The following is a 22,800-nucleotide window of genomic DNA, read 5'->3' as shown; positions in this document are numbered from 1 at the left end:
GTGCTAAATACTGCAATAGTTTAGAAATGGATTTGCGGACAGCTTACTGGATAAGATTACTTAAAACTGATACAATTAAATTTTAAGATCCATTTACAATAATACATTCCACATATTTAAACAAGTTTTCCCACATATCACTACCATTAGTAATGGATGAGAATTCAGTTTTATGAGATTGCATCAGTTATGCTTTGTGTGCAACAGACACGATGTGTGCTCAGTTTATGTTATTCTATAAAATGTAAGTGAATTACAGGCACTGAATATCTCCCCCACGCCCAACCTCAATAAAGCCAGAAATGTATCCTTTGTAGCACATTATTTTCTACATTTAACACAGTGCATTTATAGGCTTTGCAATGAAGCATGCTGCTCTCTTGATTAACTGGCCCACGCTAAGCACAATTGGCTTCATGTCACTCTATTCTAATGAATGTTTTGGGTTTTATTTTTCACAATGCAGATGGGCCGCTGTTTTTCATCTCCTTTCCATAATTGCTTTAACTCATATGTAGTGATTATTTACGGTATGCTTGGGATACCATAAAAAAAATATATATATATATTCCAACATGCTTTATAAAGCTAACGCAAAGTCTTGGGAAGGGGAATAAACAAAACAAAAGAGGTATCCCTTTTATTAGTTTAACTTAAAAAAAGCCTTGAAAGTAAGCACTCGAGCAGCATGATTTACCCTTTAATAATTCGGATCTGCTCAATATCAAGTAGCAAATATTCCAGCCAGAGTAGGAACGTACACGTAGCCTCAGTAAACATGGATAGGGATCTGTGTCGGGAAGTTAACATTGTAGACGCACAACACTGGCTGTATTTTTAGACAAACATTTACAAACACAATTAAACAGTGAAGCCAATGTAACCTCAGTGCAAATAAAGTCAAATCCAAATGACAGATAAGCCTTTGGCTTTTAAAGTAAACTGTTCCATGTTACGAGTCCAACTCAAAATGCAGAGGACATGCACTAGGGCTGAGGATGCACTGAATTGTGGGAAGTGGCAGACTGAGACGCAGGAGGCGGAGCTGCAGGTTGTGCTGGAGGAGGTGGTGGCGGAGGAGGCTGTACTGGAGTTTGAGTGTTCGGAGATGGAGGTGGCGTGGGACGTTTGAACTTATCAGGGCTGTTGCTTCTCCTGGGAGAAGGTCTCTGTCAAAACAAATTTTAAGACAACAGTTATAGGAGATGGTATTTTCTAGATAAAGACAAGTTAATATAATTGTATATTTATTAATTTGCTTGTCCTACTAGGCAACCAAAGTCATAAATCTAACTGGGCATTTTAACGGCACGTACATAGAAAAAGCAATATAAAACGCGTGTCATTTTTCTTCTTCCTAACGAAGGAAAAGCAATTTCACCACCTTTCCACGTTTTTATTTATAGAAAGATAATATTTATGAGAAGACTAATAATGACCACTTTCCACCCTGTCTTATAATGTTCTTAATGCTACCGGTAGTAAAACCACTGAACAACTAAAAGGCACTGGTTCCCAACCCAGTCCTCAAGTACCCCCTACCAGCCCAGGATTTAGGGATTACCCAGTTGTGTCTTGTCTGAAGTTGTCTGAAGGTGTTTTGTCTGAAGTTTTTTTTTTTTTCCCCCCTTTCTAAAAACAGGGTAATCCCTAAATCCTGGACTGGTAGGGGGTACTTGAGGTCCGGGTTGGGAACCCCTGGTGTTAGGGATCTGCATCACATAGTTTCCCTGTCACCAGCCAGGTTGTAAATTTAAAGCAGTTCTACAAAATATTAATTTTGTGGCGCAAAAACCTTAAGGATTTGAGCATGCAAACAAAATACATCTTATTTATGAGGTTACAACTAAGAGCAGCCACGTGCTTAAACCCTTAAGGACACATGCCATGTGTGACATGTCGTGATTCCCTTTTATTCCAGAAGTTTGGTCCTTAAGGGGTTAAAGTCATTTTTCCAAGTACAGTTCTAAAGCCAGTTTGCTTGGTCAAGGAAAAATACCATGTCTGAAAATGGAGTCTATTTATCCTTAATCCCGAACACATTCATAATTACAATAGGTGTTTTACTGTAATCTATTCTGAGAGGCAGATTATGTGCAGTTTTGTTGGGTTTAATACTTACAGTGATACCATGGGTCGATCCCATGTGCTGCACATGTAAACCTGGAGTATTAAAATAGGACATCCCCGCTCTGGTTAGGGACGTAGGGGGCGTGAACCCAACTGTGTGACTTGCGTATGACAAACCTAAAAAAATGAGGGGGTAAAAAAACAAAAACAAAAAAAAAACATTAAGATATCTACTAGGGTGAATAAACTCTACATGGGACTAACATCTGACACCCAGATCTTGATAAGGAAAAACACAAAAACATTAGCCATGTTCATCATCACAACAACATGCGTGATACCGAATGAAATCCTTTCAAAGGTCTTAAGAGGATCTGCCTCTAGTGGTTTGGCAGGCCGATAGCACCCCTATAGTTGAACATTGTCAGGAACAGCATATATGCACCATAAACTACAAAAGTTAATCTGTCATGACTCACCCAACCCTCCAATCCAGCAACACCACGTTCTTACCAGAGGTCTGTCTGTGCTCCACCTACTGCACCACTTCCTCAAACAGGGCACACCTCCTGTTATGTGTCTGAACAGTCCCAGCCAGTGCCAATCACACTTGCATAGGGAGTTTCCATAGAATATGCCTTGTGGTTGCTATGCTTGTAGAGCAGTAGAACCTTCCAGGGGAAGTCTCTTTTGCTTTCCGTCTTTCAATTTTTCAATATAGAATCCATTGATTAACAAGTGGGGAAAAAAATACCTTTCTAGGTTTTTCTCCCAATCTATACATTTGCTATCACAACATATAGATGGAATGTTATACTCTTTAACAAGAGCATAAGTTACATTTTGCAGACTTTCAAATGAAATTAATATGTATAGTATGTGCAGGGTGTGTGTGCGCGCACATATACATGCATTGGGAAACGAGTGAAAAGGGCAACTTCACAGTATGACAAGCTCAGCAGTAACCTGTGTCTGGCCAAGTCCAACTCCCCTTCATCCCCCCCACTATGAGAAACTAGTGAAGGATACTACCGTACTACTATTAGACTAGCAGCAGTAGTAGTAGTAACTGCCTTAGTGTTGGCTGGGCTCCCTACTTTGCTGGTGAATCATCACTAACCTGTAGTGACAGCCAGCTAGATCCCCAAAGCCCATGCATGGTCTCTTAGTCTCCACTTCTCTTCTCTAACTTAGTCCCTTCTGCAGACTGCTGTGCCATGGACGCAGAGAGAGAGAGACTGACCGGCTTTTCTAAAAGTCCAGCTCTCCCTCCTACTCCTATTTATGTCTCCACCGGCATTATTAACAGCCCAGGTCAGTAGTACACACTAAAAACAATCAGTGACACTGGTAAGCCCCGGTCTGGCTCTGATGAGCCTCCCTGCGGCACTCTGCTTCTCTGTCCTGTAAGGCAACGTGAAATGATCGGGGGTCAGCTAGCATGGCCGGGAAAGTTACAATGCCTATGGCAAACTTAGCCCTTTAGGGCTGCATCACCAGTAGTTCTTGCTTACGGATGTATACTTATAGCAACCTTTATTACAAATATACATTTGTAATATACATAAAAATAACATGAAAAAGAAAGGGAGAAAAAAAAAACTATAATTCCTGCTAATGTTTTCTACAACTTTTGCTGTTCCACACACCAATGAAGATTAACTTACCAGGTGAAATTGGCCGGCTTGAACTTGGTGACGGCGTGTAGGGAATTGGACTGGATACAGTGCGTGGCCTTAATCCTTGAGCAGACATTTCATTAAAATATCTAAAGAGAGTCAGTTACACAGGTGTTAGCAGAATTAATCTATGCAATATGAGCCTCAGTGTCTTGTAATAAAATCTGAGTGCAAATCTAACATTTATTAAAAACAGAAAAAAAAATTCAGCAAGACGACGACTGGGGCATTGCATACACATAGCAGAAGTGTCCAGGTATATATGTTTAGAACACTAGCACTGTAGAGCTCAGCACATGGTTTTTAACCAGAAAAAAAGAAAAATATATATATTAATGGAAATTAAACAATAAATAAAGCCAAACATATAGAGACCGAAAACAGATTAATGCGGAGTGATATATATTGCACACATGCCTGCATTGGCCATCAACCGGGCAACTCCCCAGCGAGTCCCTATTGGCATAGAGCATCCCAATGTCCCGAATGTTATGATTTCGTTCTCTCTCTTTTGCTAATTATTGGTACAGGGGTTTATCACAATGCATTAAAAGAAATACTGAATATCAATCTGAGAGAAGAACTTATACAGAAGTCAGGCAATGTATATTTAGGAAATCAGGACTGTCAACTGAAATGTGTAGAAAGTTGTTACAGGCATGAAAATAAACTTTGCATACTAACTGCCGACATTGCAGCCCTTCTGCAGAAACACTTACATGAACTATGAGGCCCTTAAAAGGTGCTGGCTTTGATGGACTTCTTTTACAAGTACTCACTGCTGCAAGGTGTACGCAAGGGTGGAGGCACAAGGACGACAAAAGGGAAGAATGTTAAGGGATGGCTAAAAGAGGTCGGAATGGGACCACAGGAAGTTAAGGGGCTGCTGGACCGGAATGAAATATAAGTAAATGATCTCTAATAAGAAAAGTATATGGCTAGACTAAGAGTCCAAAATTCTAAGTTGGCACTCATTCCAGCAATCCTGATGACAAGAGAGTCAAGGGACCATATAGAAGAAATAAATAAATCTGAAATGGAAGGGGAGTGGGGGGAGAAACGACACTCAACACAAACCTTTCATCATCCATTTCTAAACTGGACTCGCTTTCTGACAGCTGTCGGCAGAGGGCTTCCCTTCTCTCCATCTCACGCTGTAGCTTCCTTTGAAGCCGTAAATTCTCTTCCCTCATGTGACGTTCTTCTTCCAAATATTGGGCCATTTTCTCTGTGTCTAAAACGCATATTAATATTTAAAATTATACTTTGTATGTCTGTTCTGCTAACTAGAGGGAGGGATTTAGTTGGATTTGAAAATTGAAAAAGACATGCTTAAAACAACGAGGAAGATTTTTAACTTATCATTAGAAGGAAAAGTAGCCAGCATTCTAAGTCTAGTGCCGCCACCATCTTCTTCCTGGGATCTCCAAGAGAAATCAGCCCCTTTATAAACACATCTGTCAGACTCTCCCAGCTGTCAATCCTTGCTTGTTTTAAACTAAACTATAGTTCAAATCAGAGGTAAGGGTGTTAAACTACTACAGATCATCGAGTATTTGACTGGTTGGTCACACGTGCAATTTGTCTGCAGGGCTTCTCATTGGGAATCATCTGGGCTTTACCAGGGAGGGCTTACAGTAGTTGCAAGAACAAAAAAATTAGCAAATATTAAATGCATTTTTGGAGCGATCTCTCTCCTACATGGCTGAATTTTTTTTTTTTAGGGAATGTATTTACTTACGCTGTAGTTGAGCAGCTCTCAATTGCTTCTTTAGTCTTTCTACTTCATTCTTCAAGAAACGTATATGTCTCATCATGTTTTCCGGAGAATCTATTTCCATTGAAATATCTCTTGGTGAAGGAGGAGCAGAAACCGGTTGGTCTAATTTCTCCTGCAAAATTCTAGAATTTAAAATAAAAAAAAAATGTAAGTTATTGAAAATAACATTACATTATTATAATACGGATTTAAATGTTTTTAGCAGTTATTTAAAAACTTTGGAGAAAAACTGCATTCAACCTGTATTGAAGATGTTGATTTAAAATAATAAAAGTTTGATCTAATGACAATTAAACTAAACTCTGTGCTATCCCATTTCTTGGTGCAGGTACCAGAGAAACATATAAAAGAGAGATAGAAATAAAGAGAAGGGGGGGAGGGGGGGGAGAGATGAGCAGCTGATGTGTACCAAATTATAACCAATTTCTGTATCCAGTGATGCTAATTAAATTCCAGAATCATAACAACCAAGTTTTAAAATCCCTTCTACCGTAAGGAATGGTTTGGTGCAATCCCTCTGTTCTTACCAGTGTTTGAGCTCCCCCCACTCTTGATAAACCTCACTCAAAAACAGTTTGAGAAATAAAAAATATAAATAACTGGACTCACTACTACTACTACTACTACTATAACTCTAAAATAAACTTCACTGTTTTTGGGGCGTAGAGGATCTCTTAATCCTGGGAGTGTCAGTAGTGTGGGCATTCGAAGGGTTAAGGCAGCTCGAATTTTCAGACAAAATCGGATTACAATTTATTTTTTTTATTTCTTTTCAAACAAACCTTTTTTCAGCTTCAAGCTTATCCATCCTCTTCCAGAGACGATTTACCAATGCTTCTTGTTCTTGTTCTAAGGTGTTTTCAAGATCAATTTTCTCACGTCTTAGCTAAATGTACAGAAACATTTCATTTAGAAATTTCTCACACTTTATGCTGTGCTAATAAATTGAAGAACAATACTTTGCCAGAGTTCAAAGAGCTTTCTAAATTATAAACCACGTAATATCATGTAAATCTGACAACTTTGTGGTGATAAATTACAAAAAACAATATTACTTAATAATAAAATTTAAATAATAAGATCGCAGTAAAACCAAAAATTTAAATAGAACTGGCAAATAAATCATTATAAAAGTGTCAGGAAATGTATGCCAAATTTGGAAAACTTACAGCTTAAAATTAAACATTTGTGTATTTACAGTAAACTATCTACATTGATTTATAAACCTTTTTTAACACTACTTTCTAGTGCTCTATTGGGAACTTAATTGCTATTCTCTCTCTTTTTAATAAATGTTTTAATAAGATAGTCAAATGCCAATGTCACGCCCATATTAAAAATGAGTATTTCATAAAGATAGAATCTTATGACGGTGTTAGAATTTCACTGAAATTCCAACCAAGAGATACACAGACAATGTAAAGCCTACTTTGTCTCTGTATTTCTCCTCTGCCTGACACTTCTTGATACAAGGCGGAGCCTATGTGTCAATCCCTGCAGCTGTCAATGACGTGAACTCCTGGTGCCAAGAGTTGAAGAGGAGCTGCACAACCAAGATGGCGGCGTCTACAAGGGACAGGTTTAGTCAAGTAATCACACCATAAACACTCTCTCCCCCCCTCCCCCCCACTTATCCACTAATTACCCTGCAAATAACAGCTCCCACAGCTAAACTAGATTTCCACAAGGCCCACAATTAACCCCTCAGTGCTCAACACTGCCCTGTAATTAAGCACTCACTAGCAAAACTAGAATCATTCATTTTCCTGCAATCTTCCCCATTTAACCCTGACAAAAAGCCTCTGAAAAGCCCACAATTTGCATCCCTCTAAATCTTGGTTATGGTGTTAAATAAAAATAAAATTAAGTTTTAAAAATAAATTAAAAGTCCTCTCTAAACTAACTGGTAGCTTAGAAGAGCTCTCTGCCACCCCCCCCCCTCCCCCCTCCCCCCCCCCATCTCCCCTTGACCAGCCAGTGCATATGGGATAAGATAAAATCAAACTTTGCACTCCGCATCCATTTTCTTATTTAACTGATATTTTATTACTAATTTGTTTGTACAAATAACCTTGTACTAGATGTTTCCCAGTAAATGTTCGGTAACTATTTTAGAGAACAAACAAACCTGCAACTCTGTCAAGCTGACCCTCATTTTTAATTACTCGCTTCCTTCTTATCAATGCCAAGTTAAATGTCAATGCCAAGTTAAATGTAAGTTCTGTCTGGTAATCATGAGTAACTTTTGATAAATGTCCTACATATTTGAGGATTCTGTGTAATGTGACGTACCGAAGATACCAATAATATCAAAACTGATTTGCAATCTCACTGTTTCCGTCATTTCTCTAAGCTCGTAGGTGTGATGTGCTGATTGGATTGCCAAGTACTGACTGCATCTGTTAAGATTCCCGGGGATACAAATTTAGCTCTGACAATACGCGAGGAAGACCCCTTTTCCAATTCCCTGATAGCTAGGACGCTGCAACCTATGAGTGCTATAAAGAAGCAATCTCTCTGTAAATTAGCACTTCTGTAATGTAAGAAAGAGAGGTCATCCTGTTAACTTATAAAGCACTATTGCTATATAAAGTGAAATACTTTAGGGGTTTAGACTGATCCTTTACAGGAGAATTAATAACAAGTAAAGGACCACTATAGTGCCAGGAAAACAAACTCGTTTTCTTGGCACTATAGTATTAATAGGTCACACCCTCATGGCCCCCGTCCTGCCAGGCTTAAGAGGGGTTAAGGGGTTAAAATATTACCTTTCTCCAGCGCCGGGGGACTCTCTTGGGACGTCATTGGCTGAATGAGCGGCACACATTCTTAATGCTTTCCTATGGACGCTGGCGTCTTCACACTGTGAAAAATCACAGTGAGAAGCGTGGAAGCTAGAGGCTGGATTAACCCATATGTACACATAGCAGTTTCGTTGAAACTGCTATGTTTACAGCAGTCAGGGTTAACCCTAGATGGACCTGGCACCCAGACCACTTCATTAAGCTGAAGTGGTCCGGGTGCCTATAGTGGTCCTTTAAGCAATCAAAATAAACTGTAATCATGTGCCATGGTTTACTCAGCCATGCCACATTTTCTGTATTTACATCAGATATTATTAACCCCTTAAGGACCAAACTTCTGGAATAAAATGGAATCATGACGTGTCAGACATGTCATGTGTCCTTAAGGGGTTAAGGACAGAGTCAATTCTGATCAAAACAAAAACATTAAACAAAACCTGGAATTTGCGCTATGTCTGTTCAACCGTAATTCACCTCTTTCAGACTAAGTGCACCCACACTTATTATATAACATTTTGTTCAGGAGAACCAGGGCTTTCATTTCACATCAAATATATATATATATATATATATATATATATATATATATATATATATATATATATATATAAAAATATTATAATTAGAATCTAGAAGAGTGAGAGATATGATGAGATTTTTTTTCAATTTTGTTTAGTTTTGCATGGCATTTTAACAGTGAAGTTCAGAATACTGTTCACTTTTACTGCAATAAAACACACATATTTGGATTGAGCAAAGTCTCACGAGTACAACAGTACTCCCCATGAACAGGTTTAATGGTGTTTTGGAAAGTTACAGGGTCAAATATAGCATGTTCCATTTTTCAGTTTATATACATTGAAATTTGCCAGATTAGTAATGCTGCCATTGAGACCGTATCGTAGCCCAGGAATGAAAATTACCCCCATGATGGCATACCATTTGCAATGGTAGACAACCCAGGGTATTCAATATGGGGTATGTCCAGTCATTTTTAGTAGCCACTTACAGTCACAAACACTGGCCAAAGTTAGCATTCATATTTGGTTTTGTGTGAAAAATGCAAAAAAACATACCTTGGTTTGTCTACTTTTGCAAATGGTATGCCATCATGGGGGGTCATTCTCATTCCTGGGCTACCATATGGTCTCAGTGGCAACATTACAAATCTGGCAAATTTCAAGGTGAAAAAACTGAAATGCAAGCCTTATATTTCACTCTCTAACTTTCCAAAACACCATAAAACCTGTACATGGGGGGTACTGTTCTACTCGGGAGACTTCACTGAAAACAAATATTATCGTTGTAATAAAGTTTAACATTTTGAAGCACTAATATTTGTGTTAAGTGAAGTCTCCTGAATAAAACAAAACCCTTCCCCCCTCCCCCCCTCCCCCCCTCCCCCGTACATTAATGGTGTTTTGGAAAGTTACAGGGTAAATATAGTGCGCGTGAATTAAATTCTCTGGACTTTCTGCCTGGGTGGGCAGACACAGCCCTCAAATTTTAATTAATAAAATCACATAAATATGGTAAAAAAAGAGTACATAAATATACACGTATAATTGTAATATATACATATATATGCAGTTAAATTCTACATGTATACTTATGTAATTATTTATGTAAATATATAACGAATATACATTTGCAATTATCTGTATTTATTTATATATAGATGTAGTTAATACATTGCTAAAAACATTTATTTTTAGAAATGTATCCACTTACTTCAGGTGGAAAGGGTTTTCATCCCCCCCTTTTTACCCACCACAGCTCTTGATATGTAATATATTAATATATATTGTGACAGAGAAAGACCGCACTCAGGGACTTGTAAATATTACTAAAACGTAACTTTTAATATTCAAAATAAATCAAACATTTCAGCCCCATATTTGGGCTTTCATCAGGATGGTAGTGATATTTACAAGTCCCTGAGTGCGGTCATTCTCTGTTTGTCTATGCTATTTGCCTGACCAGCACCGGGCACATTATTTACCTATGCCAGGAGTATATATTAATTTTACATTTTTTTATTATTGTTATCATACATAGATATATTAGCTAATTCTAAGTGTATTTTAATATGAATATATGTAATTATATCAATATTAAAATACGCTAACTATGAAGTTACATATATACTATATATAATACATAAAAATATATGTACAAATATTTGCTTAATATTTTTTATATACTTTTCCACCAGTAGGTGGCAGAAGGCAGTCCCCCTGCAGGCAGCTATGCCTGCCATGTAATATTTCTGTGAGTGCGATCACATGGCCCCAGAGCGTCTGATTTGCCGTGGAAGGACTGCCTGGAGTGTCAGGAAGGCAAGTATTCTTGAAGCTCCAGAGCTCAAAGCCGTTACGGCATTCTATAGAGCCACAATGGCTTTAAAGCCCATTGAAAGTTGTGTTTGGGTTGAACTTGACAGACGTGAACATTTCTCCCCAAACATATATTAGTGTTTAATTTCCATTCACCATTCTCAGATTTTTTTGATTCAAGCCAGTCACGACTAAGTAGTCCGTACAGCATACTGATAGAAATTCCCCTGGTTAGTATGCCATAGACTTTCCAAAGTAACTTCAGACCTGGCTAGTAATATAGGACTTCAAATGTTGAGCTCTGCCTGGTAACATTACAACACAAACAATGACATAGACCCAATTGAAAACAAGGTTTGTGTCTCCACCTAGTGGTAAAATCTAGAAGTTTGTATTTAATATGCAACAAACATTACACTTTTCCAACGTGAAAAACAATCACCAACTTCTCATTGTACCACTTATAACGCTCCAACATGACCAAGATCGCAAAACACTTCCTAAAAACGCATCTGCACTATGCAAACCATAAATGCAAATTCTTACCTGCTCTAGCGTCAACTGTTTGGAGATGGTATCATTTTCCAGTTTCTTTATTTTCTTCATCAGTTTATTCACTTGAAACTCTTGTTCCTGCTCCAGGTGCTGTTCGAGTTCAGCCTTTTCATGCTGTAACTAAAGGGACACAGAATATATTTATATTATTCTTCTTATTACGAATATTAAAGGGACACTGTAGGCACCCAGACCACTTCAACTAACTGAAGTAGTCTGGGTGCTGTGACCTTTTTGCACTTAGTGCTGCAATGTAAAATATTGAAGCTCCAGAGAACTAAGTCTGCCCTCAGTGTCTGTGTAACCGACAGCCCCGAGAGGGAATTCCATAATCCAAATTGACTCTTGGTCCATTATCTGACGTTGGACATCCTCACGGACCTCCAGCATCATTCCTGGCACTATAGGATCCCTTTAAGCAAAGACTGCATCGAGGCTCAAGCTGTTGCCCAAGTATTCCATGTTGCGCCTAAATGCTACAATCTACTGTTAATTCATAAAGGCTGGCAAATTAAAGTGACCTTGTATTGCAACCTCTTTCATATTAAAATGTCAAAGATTACATAACTACATTATAAACTGCTTTAGCACTAATGGATAAATTGACTTCAACCAAAATTTCAGCCCTTCAGAGATGAATAAGATTCTTTTTTCCGTACATTTAAATGCATTATGCTTTTGTGATATGAAAGATTCAAATTACAGATCTCTGTGGATAACAACTGCTGAAAATTACAACTCAGTGCTACAAACTGGCTGCATTAAAGCGGCACTGTCATGCCGAATCCCGTTGTTTTTTTTTAACCCGCCTCCACTACATCCCATCGACCCCCTAGTCACACCCAAATGCCCCTAAGCCCCCCCACATTACCTATTTTTTATTCTTCATCTTCTGCCCCGATCTATATTCAGGGCGCCGCCATCTTTGTGTGGGTAGGTGAAGTCCCTGTGGGACACGTCATCTGCCCACACTACACAGACAGTGAGATTCCCGCACATGCCCAGTGAAACACCTGGACATGCGAACGGGAATTTCATCTATTCATTCATCAGACAGACGAATGAATGAATAGAAAAAAAATAAGATGAACAAACTAACACTGAGTATCAGTGTTCGTTTGTTCGTTCAGTTTATTACAAGGAGGGAGCTACCGGCGTGCAGCTCCCTCCTTGTAATATGTAAAGACAGAAGCGGCAGGGAGCAGAGCACCCCACCACTTCATAAGCCCCCCAGGTCCCCCTCTCACTCTATGGGGGTCAATATGACCCCCATAATAGCACAAGGGAGATTAAAATCTCCCCAATGCCCCTACTCGCTATACCGCGAGTAGGGCATGTCCACTAAACAGTGAGCAGCCTGTGGCGATATAGCGAGTAGGGGCATATTATTTACTAATACTAAGTAATCTTAGTATTAGTACATTTGTCTGAAAGACCAATTTAGGTCTTTCAGCCTTTTAGTAGATAGCTCCCTGATACCGTGGGAATTAGAGAGTTATCTACTAAGCGGCTGCAAGATGCAGCCACAGCAATGAATAGGATCGGAGTTTCATTCATTAGAATGAAATTCCGATACGAACAAAGTACCGAATTGCATCCTAACACCAATGGAGAAACAGTGCTCATTCTGTTAGGATGCAATTCGGCAGTTTTGCCGGCGTTCTGTCTAAGTGACAGGACGTTCGGCAATACTGACAGGAAACTGGGAGGAAAGCTAGGGATCATGGGAAAATTGCTCTGACCAGCGGAAATGAAGCACACTTTGCTCCTCCGCTGGTCTGAGCTGGTCAAGCGGAGAAATCCTCCATAAGACAAAGAGTCCCTACTTTGTCTTATGATTTTAAAGAAAACTAAAGAAGACAGGAAGAAAAGAAGAACAGATCCTGAGAGAGGGGGAGAAGAGGAAGAGATTGAGGAAAGGTAAGTTCGGCATGACAGTGCCGCTTTAAGAAACAAAACTATCAGCTGTTCGTGTTAAATTTAATTTACAGACCATGCACTAAACAAGCACTAAATGGCAAAAACCATAACAAGCTATTTCAACAGTGCTAAAAGTCATTTTGGAACACTTTTTTGAAGGCAAGGTTGCCCAGCCATGATCTATGTCTTGAGATGAAGTGCGATAAGAGTTAAAAGCAAAAATATTTTTCATACCCGAGCAGGAACTAACCAAAGGGCAAGCCAATGAGTTTCTCAAAATATTTCATATTTCCCGCTCTCATGTTCTCGGTTTCTTATTGCAATGCATTTGCTTATGATCTCCCTAAACTAAAAGGATAATTCAGATCTGGACCTCATTCTCTGTGTGCCTAGAGGGGTTTCAGCCGCACCTCGCTGACAGGTCCCAAAGGAGGCCGAAATTGTCCGGGGGGTTGCTGTATCTCTTGTGCAGAAACGTCCTGCAGGCATTTTGGATTTAGACTGCCATTATGTGTAAGATCCGTCTGATATGCAAATGGGATAGGTTCTCTTTGTAATGGCACAAGTGAGCAAAAACTATTTTGAGAACTGAGCGATGACTAACTGAAGGGCAAGTTACTGAGTTTCTCTAAACGTTTGCCCGTTCTCAGAGTTCTCATATTCTCTGTTTTTGATGCAATCACTTTTGAGAAGGCTTTTGGCAGCAAGAGTCTAGGCTTCTGAGTTTTCAGTAAAGACTTTTTAAAAAGTTGGAAAAACAGGACTTGTTCACTCTTTAGTGTTTTAAGAACCAAACATTTTGGCAAGCTTCCCCAGCTTCACTTGTCTGATCACAGTGAATTTCAAAGTGTAATCTACATCCTGCATACCAAATAAAATAAATGAAAAGTTGCTAATCATTGTATTACATTTTTTTTTTACTCTTAAGTAACTTACAGTACCATCGTTGAATGATCTTAGAATACAAAGACGCAAGCTTAAACACTTCATTACGAGTTACTATAGCCCTCTATAGTTTGAGTACGGGAAGGGATAACAAAGCTTCCACTTGCAAGCTCACTCCCAGCATTTACTGCAAGAGTACAAGCTAAATACGTCTGTTGACAGCATGCAGGGTGCGCTGATAGACATTGTTTTGCACAGAATGGAGTGATTGGAGTAGCCCTCCAATTTAGCAGTATAGTAAAGTTGTAGGGTTTTCTTTTAGGTCACTATCCGCTTTATTCACTAAAGTGAGAAAGTGAATTCAAGCAGAATTTAAAATTTTAGGCCAAAGTTCCAGAACTGAAAGCATAGCAGACTGAGAATTTTTCACATTGGGCAATTGTGGCCTTAAATTTGAAATTCACTTTATTGAATAACCCTATATGTAACATTTGTGATCTATACACTTGCTAATACACTAACAATTTTAAAATTATATCAGCATTAAAGGGCTTATGTATTCTGCACTAATTTTCCAGCGTATATAACTGCAATGTGTAAACAGATCTCCATCAATAATACACGTATAGTTACACAGATATTGTATTATTGATGATACTGAGAGAGGATGAGGACGCGATTAGTGTTTGCCCCAATCAGTCACAGATGCCATTGTAATGCAATTATATTTTATTTTCTTTACATGATAAGTCCCCCTCCCTCTGGCCTACCTTTTTTGGCAGTGAGTGGTCACCTGGTAATTAAAGGGACACTATAGTTACCAGAACCACTACAGCCTAAAGGAACATTTTAGTGTTAGGAATACTAACTCCTAAGATTTCAGTCATTTACCTGTCCCTCAGCGCTAAGTTGTGCTCCTCCTGAGTGGATGTCAGTTGATGGGGGGTGGGGGAGTCTAATGCACATGAGCGGTGCTTTAGGTTTTTTTTTTTTTTTATGAGGACATCCAGCGTCATTTCACAGAGACAAGCCCCATGAAACTGCAGGAAGTGCTTCTAGTGCATGTCGGGTAAGCAGCGACTACAGGCAGTTTTAAACCTCCAGTGTATACGGTGTGCACGAGCTGTCTCGATGTACGCCGTATTTTACTTTATTTAGGGAGGTGGGGGGATAGTAGTTTTAACACTGTAGGGTCATAAATACTGGTTTGTGTTCCTGACCCTACAGGAAGAGAAGCAGGGGTAAGCAAACTTCGGCACTCCAGATGTTGTGGACTACATTTCCCTTCATGCTCTAGCAGCATTGTAGCTGTAAGAGAGCATTATGGGGGATGTAGTCCACAGTCTGTAATGCCGAAAGTTGCCTACCTCTGAACTACCACCGTATAGAAAGCAGCAATCCCCCCAACAAATAAAAATATTAAAATATTTTTTTTAAGGGTATGGAACTGGTTTCATTCTGCATCATCCAATTATAGTTCTTCGAACGTATAGTCATTTTGACACATGGTATTCACCTGCATGAGCTTCCTTGAAAGCTCATTAGTCAGAAACTCCTCTTCTTTCTCATAGTTGACGGCAAGGGTTTCTTTCTCCTTCTGCAACGCCTGTATTTTCTTAAACAAGGTATTGCTGATGAACTCTTCTTCTTGCTCAGCCCTTGCTTGCTGTAAAAGGAAAATAATGCTTAAAATATATTCATAGGACAAGTAATGCTTACAATATATTCCTAGCTGCTTGAAAGAATAGCTACGTCGTATGTATTTAAACCAATAGGAAAAGGAGGTCCATTTATATTGCTTCTTTACATTTTTTTGTTTTTCCAAGACATTTAGACATGTTTAAGAAAGTGTTAATTCTAATGACCTACACAGCTAGGGCTCTAGGTAACTGAATTAGTTTTGTACATTAAAGTGAAAATGTCTGTCACAGAGGTAGTTGCACAAATAAATATTTAGCTAGGTTTCTATATTTTCACCTCATTTGCATAACGTGCCCTGTCTGTTCCTGGACTATGCTGTGATATTTACCAAATCTTGAAAATACATATATTAAATAAAAAATAAAAAAAGGAGCTTCATATGCAGAATAGGTTAAAGGAACACTGACACCCCAGGTTATGTGGTTAACAGTACTATAGGCTACCTTCCTCTACACCTACACACTATGAGGACGGTTAAGCTGGGCAGCCATCAACAGGGAGAATAAATTACATTTCTCCCACTTATATACTGCCTACATTTTCCAGCTGTAGCAGGAGGATGCAAAAAGAGTTATAGCATATATGCAATGTCGGCAACACTCCATGCACTATAGCCACTACAGCAATCTGAGGTGGTTATAGTTCCACGAGTGGCCTGACGACATCCCAGATTGATCTGTCAAATCGTATTCAACTTTACCATACAGTATACACCAGTTGACAAACCATATGAATAGTATATGGAGCACAACAGGATGGATTCTTGTAGCCAGATAAGATATGCCTCATGGCACCTACAACACATCCTCTAGATATACAGCACTACATCGCCAGGTTAGCTACCTGATGGGAAGGAGAAACTGGACCGGACAGAAGGAGAGTGAAACGTCCCCAGTTCTGCATTGTAAACATCAAACTCAATGTATCCCACAATGCTGCATGCTGTCTACATCTACAAAGTTTAAAAAAGTTGCAAGAAGTGTGACAAATATAACTCAATGCACTAGCACTCTATTTACTCTCTTCATGGTACCATCAAGGCACCAGAAGCCAATTTATTTATTTTTTTGCTCCCTTCATGTTCAGACATTATTTTTTTCTTTCAACAAACAGTGATGGTATTTTTCTAAATCACACAGCATGAGTCACAGGTAAATGCTTGCGACCTACTTTTAATTACACAGAACAGGTTGGAACACAAACACAAACCCTAGAATTGTTTCCAAATCAAGCAGGGCTGATTTAAAAAGAAATCAAGAATCTAGCAAACTCAAATTTAAACTCTAAAGAAAGGGTGTGGCATGGATCTGTATATTCAACAGCAGATTGATCAATTGCCTTTATCACGCAGCAGAACTGGATCAATTTCATTTAGTTGTCGTTTAACCACAACTCACTAAGATTAGTGAATGAATAGGCCATTTATGCTTCTCGCAACATAGATTCTCTATGTAAAAACAAATCTGATATCTAGCTTGACTATTTGCCAGGGATGTGGAAATTTTATTACCCATGTAGTTCTGTGTGCAAGGCACTGCTCACTCGCTGTCCGACACGCTCTAGTGCGTCAGAGTGCAGTCACTGGATGTTCCCAGCATGCACTCGGACTCATGGAATGCCGGAAGAGCCAGAGATTACCGAGGTCTGCATCAGCCAAAAGGTACACCAAGGATCCAGGACCCAACCACATACAGCCAGCACACACATTGCATGCAGCCAGAACAACTCACACTCTCTCTCTCTCTCTCTCTCATGGTTATAATCCTTGGATAATACATTTAATATAAATACTATTCGTAATATCAGCATTCTATTCTATAGTGTCAACATATTCTGCAGTGCTTTATAAATAATGCAGGTTAAACTTACCCCTAACCTACAACTTGAATGGAAGACAAGTTCACGTTGAAGCAAAGTATGTATTCATACTGTACAGTCAAAATGAGCAAAAAGCGTATAGATTTGTCTGACGTATCTCTACATCATCACAAAATGGACTCTTGGAATAGATGGTGGATTGTCCCTCCAAGTAATGCAGTCAGAATCCCACAACTTTCAGTATGCAACCATGTTATTTAGAAGTGAGGCTGCTGCATGCAGCACTACTGCAGACTGCCAAGTTAGTAGTCTTTACAGCTATGTCGCTAGCAAATAGTATTTTAAATGACTGCTGCATATCTGTTCACAGGCCAACTGTGTGTCATTGCTCTTGTTTGTACATGGTTCAATGACAAAGATGAATCTGAATAGTCCAAACATGGAGCAACATTTTTTATTTGCTAGAAAAATGCATAGTTAAAATGTTATTTTCCTTAATGTAACAGTGTACTTCAAGGCAGGGTTTGACACATATGCTTGGAATCTAGGAGACAGCAAAAAGAGGAGCCAGGTTTTTCAATGTCAAAAAAGAACCACTACAGCTTAATGTAGTTGTTCTCGGGTCTATAATCTGTCCCTGCACACTTTTCAATGTAAACACTGACTTTTCAGAGAAAAGGCAGTATTTACATTGCTGCCTTGTAACTTTCTAGTGACAAGTCACTCAGACGGCCTCTAGAGTACAACCTGGGTCAGTGATGCACAGTGCACAGTATACATTTAGAGGCGCTGAATGCTCCCCATAGAGGAGATGCTGATTAGCGTAGCGTGCCGTTTGGCCATGAGTACGAAATAGCCAAGATTGATGATCGCAGTCATGGAGGCAAGGCCTGCAGCGGCGAGATCAGCATAGCATGGGGGGAAAAAAGATGAGTAAAAACACCTTTCCCATGTGCTTGGAGGAGAACCGGCCACCTACACCTACACACACACCTACACACACACACACACACACCCCCACACACACATGTGACCACCCAGCCTTCCTACCTTTGGGAGAACTGGAGTAGTTCGGCTTTCCCTGTGGTCCAGTGGGGCTTCAGTCATCTCCCTGCACTGTTCAATAGAGCACTGTTTAGTGATGCAGGGGCCAGAATGACAACATATTCCGTCTCCCGGCATCACTGGAAGGCGCCCGAGGGAGCAGAGCAGGGAGGTTACAGCTACCTCACACGCCTGCCCGTCTGCCTCAATCCTCCAGGAACCTCCCGCCTGTGTGCACGCCCACGCTCTTCCCGGCCTGCCAACCGCCCACACTTCCTGAGCTGGCTGACCGACCAACCACTTGCACGCATGTACACCCATGCTCTTTATGAGCCAGCCGGCCACCGGCCGCCACTCATCCCTTGGGGGCTGACTGGGCCAGCAAATCTCAGGCGCTAGGACAAAAATCCTAGTCGCCGTGGCGCCTTGATTTGTCATGCCCTGCTTTAAGGCATGATGGCCTCTTATGTATGCTCAGGAAAAGTAAATAGGATATCAGCAAGAAAATGCATAAGCAACTCATGGTGGTATATCTGGTTACACAGATGGCAATCCGTGGGGTCACTTAACAGCTGGATAACAGCAGGTTAGTTAAGTTTGGGTGAGACATTTTTCTTATCCCACACCAAGCAAAACATGAGAGCAAATAAGATAAATGGAAAGAAAGCCAGGCAAACATGGATGATAAATCTAACTTATGTATGTGAAACATTATGAAAAAGAAACTCCAATCTGTTCAACACATGACTTTGGTACCCAAAGACAGACATCCTATTGTGTTGTTGGCCAGTTGCCACATAATTAAAAGTTGTGAGAGGAGTAAAAGTCAACAATAGAGCAAGCGTGCGCTTCATAGTAGAGTGCTTAACACCTTAAAGAGCAATTGTCCAAGTTCTAAACAAAAACAAAAGCTATCATTTGAGCTATATATTTACTCAACCATAATGTACCTCTTCCACAATAAGTGACACTTATTACATTTCTTTTTGTTAAAGGGACACTCCAGGCACCCAGACCACTTCTGCCCATTGGAGTGGTCTGGGTGCCAACGCCTACTACCCTTAACCCTGCAACTGTAATTATTGCAGTTTTTTTTTTATAAAACTGCAATAGTTACCTTGCAGGGTTAACTCCACCTCTAGTGGCTGTCTACTAGACAGCCTCTAAAAGGCACTTCCTGCTCTATAGAACAGAAAACCTGTGCTAGAGCGTCGCTGGATGTCCTCACGCTGTGTGAGGACCTCCAGCGTCGCTCATTTCCCCAAAGGAAAGCATTCAATGCTTTCCTATGGGGATCTCTAATGCGCATGCGCGGCATTGCCGTTCATGCGCATTAGGTCTCCCCCCGGCCGGTGGGCAGGATCAGTCTCACCCACCGACCGACGTAATGACTGGGAGGAGCGGCGGCGAGAAGAAACCACCGCCGAGGGACATCGGCGGGGTCTCAGGTAAGTGACCTGAAGGGGTTTTCACCCCTTCAGCTAGCGAGGATGGGTGGTGGGAGGGAGAGGGGATCTGCAGTGCCAGGAAAACGGATTGTTTTCCTGCCACTGGAGTTTCCCTTTAAGGACATATAGGGCTTGCATTTGCCATCAAATAATTTATATATTTACCATAATTAAATATCAAAAGATAACAAATCTAAATAAGTGTGAGAAATTAAGAAAGCCCAAGTTCAGCATGGCCTTTTTTGTTGATGTGACTATATGGATAGTTATTATTACTCCAATAAATCACACATTTGTATTAGGTGATGTCACACAAGTACAACGATGCCACTCATTTCCAGGTTTTTTGGGTTTTTTTTGTGTAAGTTACAGGACCAAATATGAGCCCCAGTCTTCATTCATGTAAATAGATTTGGGCCTACAAAGGTTTTTCACACAAACACTGCACTTTCATTGTTTAGATCATCGCCCTTTTATGTTTTATTGCAATAAAACACCCACATTTCTTTTCAGTATTGTCCCATAAATCCAACAATAACTCCCAAGTACAGGTTTGACACCTTAAAGCAGGGCTGGTCAAATCCAAGGTGCCAGGTCGCCATGGCAACTAGGAATTTTATCCTGGCGCCTGGGATTTGACAGCTATGTAGTTAATGTGGCCGCCGGAGATTTAAAGGCGGCCGTCGCAGGGAATATTGGAACTGCCACCCTGAAGAGCATGGAGGAGGCGCGCGCTAGGGAGCAGTACCTGTAGCTCCTTTCTGCTCCCTCGCACAGAAGCCGGAATATGACATCGCTCCGGCCCCGGCATCATTACAGAGAGCGCGAGGGAGCAGAAGGCAGAGTACTACTTCCTTGCACAGGAAGAGAGCAGCCTCACTGGACTCCATGGAAAGACCCATTCAGCTCTACCAAAGGTAGGGAGGCTGAGTGCGGTTCACTTAAAACAAAAATGTAAGTGTGTGTGTGAGCCTGTCAGAGTGAGTGTGTATGCATGTTTAGGTACCTGCCCCCTCTGAGCGCATGAGGAAGGTGTTTTTACTTACCTTTTTCCCCACGCCGTGCCAGTTTAGCTGCGGCTGGTTCCACCTCCATGGCTGAGATTATCAATCTTTATGATCTCAGCTAAACCAATGCTTTCCCTTAGAAAAGTATTGGGAGGATTTGGTGCATGTGTAACAAATTTGCCAATCCACGTTTCCTCATAGAGATGCAGAGCTTGGAGACACTAAACATGGGTGCTGCACATGGTGCAGCAGTGACCCAGGAGTCTCTAGTGGCTGTCTGAGTGACTGTCAATAGAGGTGTTACTAAGCACAGTGTAAATACCGTGTTTATACCGAAAAGCCTGCAGGGACAGGCTATAGACACCAGAACAACTACATCAAGCTGTAGTGGTTCTGGTGACTATAGTGTCCCTTTAAGAACTGCATTTTCTCATTGAAAATGACTGGCTCCCAGATTCCAAACAAATTTGTCAAGCCCTTAAAGTGAACCAGTACTCCTTCGCTATGGAAAGAGATGGAAATTACTGAGGAAATGGAAACTGAAATGTGCATGAATGTTTCCCTTTAAGAGCGGAGGCAGTTGTCTAGGATCAGATCCAAAGCAAAACCCAGAATTTGTACTGTGCGTGTTCCACCATAATTTAAGGGTTTACCTTTAAGTGCCCTGATACATATCTTTTTTTTCCTTCCAAGAACAGGAGGGGCATTTCTTTTAATGCAGAGGGGAGCCCTAGGTATTGATAGATATCTGGGACTCTCTGGTGTGAGCAGGGATTTAAAATTGCTCACACCACATTCTAGCTATAGGCATGTAAATGCCCGTTTAAAAAACTGGATGCACCTCTCATTTTAAACAATGAATACAGCTCATCTGTCAGTCTATGGCAAATATAATGGCCCCAGCTGACAAGGGTAGCCCCATTATTGACGGTTACCTAAATCTCGCTGGTGTTTAACCCTGCTCACAATAATAATAAAAAAAATATGGTGTTAAAACCCCGTATATTTAAGACGTACTGATACGTCCCATCATCATAAAAAAGTGTTTAAAACTGAGAGAATGCTTTCCAACATCTGCACTTTTCTCCAGAGTAGCACCCAATGTCAGTGCACTTGTACACAGACATAGGAACAAAGTCACGTTATTTAAAACAAAGCAGTAAGAGGACCGGAATAGCTTGAGCACAATGGAAGTGGTAAGAGGCTTAATTGCAAGTCATCAGTAAAGACAAGCTAAGGAGAAGCAAAGGTATAATACCATCAACATTAGGCAGATTGCATTTACAGCCTTTTAAGTGTAAGTAACCTAGTGGAATATCTCAGCTAACCACAGAGCACAATCTTGCACATCGGATATGCTGCTTCTATTTATAATATATCACATACATCATCCATCCATAATCAGTGTCCTGAATCGGCCCTGTCCTACTGCAGAGAAAAGAATTGCTGCTTAAGCGATCTTAATGCTTTTTTCCCTCCCTTTTCTGACTCGTTTCCATTTAAAGTTTTAAGCTAGATGGTGAAGACACAAAAAGGATATCAATCTTTTACATTACACAAAACCAAACACGAGGTCATACATATAAAGTATGTGGATAGGACGAATTTGATAATGCACCTGACAATGGTCACAAAGTATTTTCAGAAGAAAAAAAACAAAACAAAAAACACAGTACATTTTGTTCAGCAACCAATGAATGCAGGGTTTTAGGAAAAACGGTTGGGGGAAATGAATAAGGCACCCAGTTAGGTT

At 40.2% G+C, this 22,800-nt stretch overlaps 1 protein-coding gene across 1 annotated transcript in view; it reads right to left on the bottom strand.

Annotated features, from left to right (window-relative positions):
* Positions 1–687: 687 nt before the first annotated feature.
* The window catches only part of CCDC6 (coiled-coil domain containing 6), a 36,560-nt gene continuing 14,447 nt past the window's right edge, over positions 688–22,800 (bottom strand). The window contains exons 2-9 of the mRNA XM_063433986.1: positions 15,546–15,695; positions 11,216–11,344; positions 6,312–6,415; positions 5,491–5,651; positions 4,827–4,983; positions 3,738–3,838; positions 2,123–2,247; positions 688–1,169 (exon numbers count right to left, since the gene is read on the bottom strand). Of these exons, the coding sequence (XP_063290056.1) occupies positions 987–1,169; positions 2,123–2,247; positions 3,738–3,838; positions 4,827–4,983; positions 5,491–5,651; positions 6,312–6,415; positions 11,216–11,344; positions 15,546–15,695 (1,110 nt within the window). The 3' untranslated portion in view covers positions 688–986. The remainder of the gene's footprint in view (positions 1,170–2,122; positions 2,248–3,737; positions 3,839–4,826; positions 4,984–5,490; positions 5,652–6,311; positions 6,416–11,215; positions 11,345–15,545; positions 15,696–22,800) is intronic.

This window comes from Pelobates fuscus, chromosome 10 (assembly GCF_036172605.1).
Source record: "Pelobates fuscus isolate aPelFus1 chromosome 10, aPelFus1.pri, whole genome shotgun sequence".
NCBI lineage: Eukaryota > Metazoa > Chordata > Amphibia > Anura > Pelobatidae > Pelobates > Pelobates fuscus.
This window is presented reverse-complemented; position numbering and strand designations above follow the sequence as displayed.